The 1,576-nt window shown below is 44.9% G+C and overlaps 1 protein-coding gene across 1 annotated transcript in view; it reads left to right on the top strand.

The window, feature by feature from the left end:
- Window positions 1-1,406: 1,406 nt before the first annotated feature.
- The window catches only part of LOC311238767 (transmembrane protein 184C-like), a gene marked incomplete at both ends in the record, with an annotated part of 32,735 nt that continues 32,565 nt past the window's right edge, over window positions 1,407-1,576 (top strand). Inside the window, one exon of the mRNA XM_084326952.1 lies at window positions 1,407-1,523. Coding sequence (XP_084183078.1) covers window positions 1,407-1,523 — 117 coding nt within the window. The remainder of the gene's footprint in view (window positions 1,524-1,576) is intronic.

Here is a 1,576-nt window from a genome sequence, read left to right as displayed (position 1 = left end):
CATGCAGTAATGCGCCTTTCATTTTCGCGGAAATAGCTGTCTATTGCCATTCTCTTTGACAAACTCTAACCTTAACCAGCTCCTTAACAGCGCCTAAACTTAACCGTTCTAACCTTAACCAACTCCGAAACAATGCCTAACCTTAACCTTAACCATAGAAATTATATTGCCATTCTCTTTGACAAACTCTAACCTTAACCAGCTCCTTAACAGCGCCTAAACTTAACCGTTCTAACCTTAACCAACTCCGAAACAATGCCTAACCTTAATCGGCGAAAGAATACACGTTAAAAAAAATCACGTTAAAAATATTTTCGATGGGATTCGAACTCGCCAGCAAACAAGCCATAGGATCCACAGCCATGTGTCCTTGCAATTGAGCTATTTGTTGGATACTGAATAAGGGGCGGTGACTTATATATATTGAGCTCCGCTCGTGTCGCATGCGCGGGCACCTCGCGCGAGCACGCCGGCGCACGCACGCACCTGAGCGAGCCACGCCGCCGCCGGTGCACGCACGGTAGCATTTGTCTGAAAAGAGGGGCGCTTTACCGCACTAGCGTGCGGTGACGAATGCGGAAGCATTTTTGCACTGCTTGCTTGGCATTAACGTACAGGCTCACTACAGGCTCACGGGCTTCCCCATTTACATTCACCTCGCTAAATTCACGCACCTCAGGACATCTGGGTCACTGAGATTCGGAGATTCTGTGCATATTGATAATATTTTCAGATATGAATGCATTGAAATAATATACTTAGTGCATAGTTTAAAATACGTCTTAGCTTAGACAAGATTATCCTGGGCTGAATGCGAGTGATGGATAGACGTCACATAAAATCTTCGAAAATATCGTGCTCATATATTTGTAGGTGCGTTTGCAGGATGCCTCTGTCCATATTGATAATATTTTCAGATGTGAATGCATTGAAATAATATACTTAGTACATAGTTTAAAATACGTCTCCAAAAAAACACGATTTGGCCCGGTTATACGAGAGCTATGAAAAACGCTTGGTTGAAAAGACGGCTTTTGCTCACTGGGGAATGAATGAATGAAAACTTTATTTAACAGATTGCAGAATGGGTACAATACAGTACAGCTCAATACACACAGTTGTTAGATGCAGACCAGAGAAAGACGTTTGTCTTGTTTACATCAGGGTCCCCCATTTTCAATTCATATTGGACATATTGGTGTTGGACAACAGCAAAATACGACTTTATTAATCCCACTGAATGAGCGGAGTCAGCGGACCACATCTCTCCTCCTCCCTCGGCCCAATCAGGAACTATGAACCATCTCTCTCCGTCATTCTGCCAGGACCTCGACTCCTCACTGTCACTCATGTGTTACTACTACTAGTGTCAGCGTGTGTTTGGACCGCTTTAAACGGGGGACATCATGCCGTGTACGTGCGGTAACTGGCGGAGATGGATCCGGCCGCTGGTCGTGGTTCTCTATGTCGGCTTGTTAATGCTCGTGGTCCCGCTGTGTGTATGGGAGCTCGGGAAGGCTGAGGTGAGTTATTATCAGTTGTCTTCGGTGTATGTACGTGTATTAACAGTGTCAGT

The sequence above is a fragment of the Notolepis coatsorum genome (genome assembly GCF_963971535.1).
Source record: "Notolepis coatsorum genome assembly, chromosome: 1".
Lineage (NCBI taxonomy): Eukaryota > Metazoa > Chordata > Actinopteri > Aulopiformes > Paralepididae > Notolepis > Notolepis coatsorum.
The sequence above is the reverse complement of the archived record's forward strand: the minus strand, read 5'-3'. Positions and strand labels throughout refer to the sequence as shown.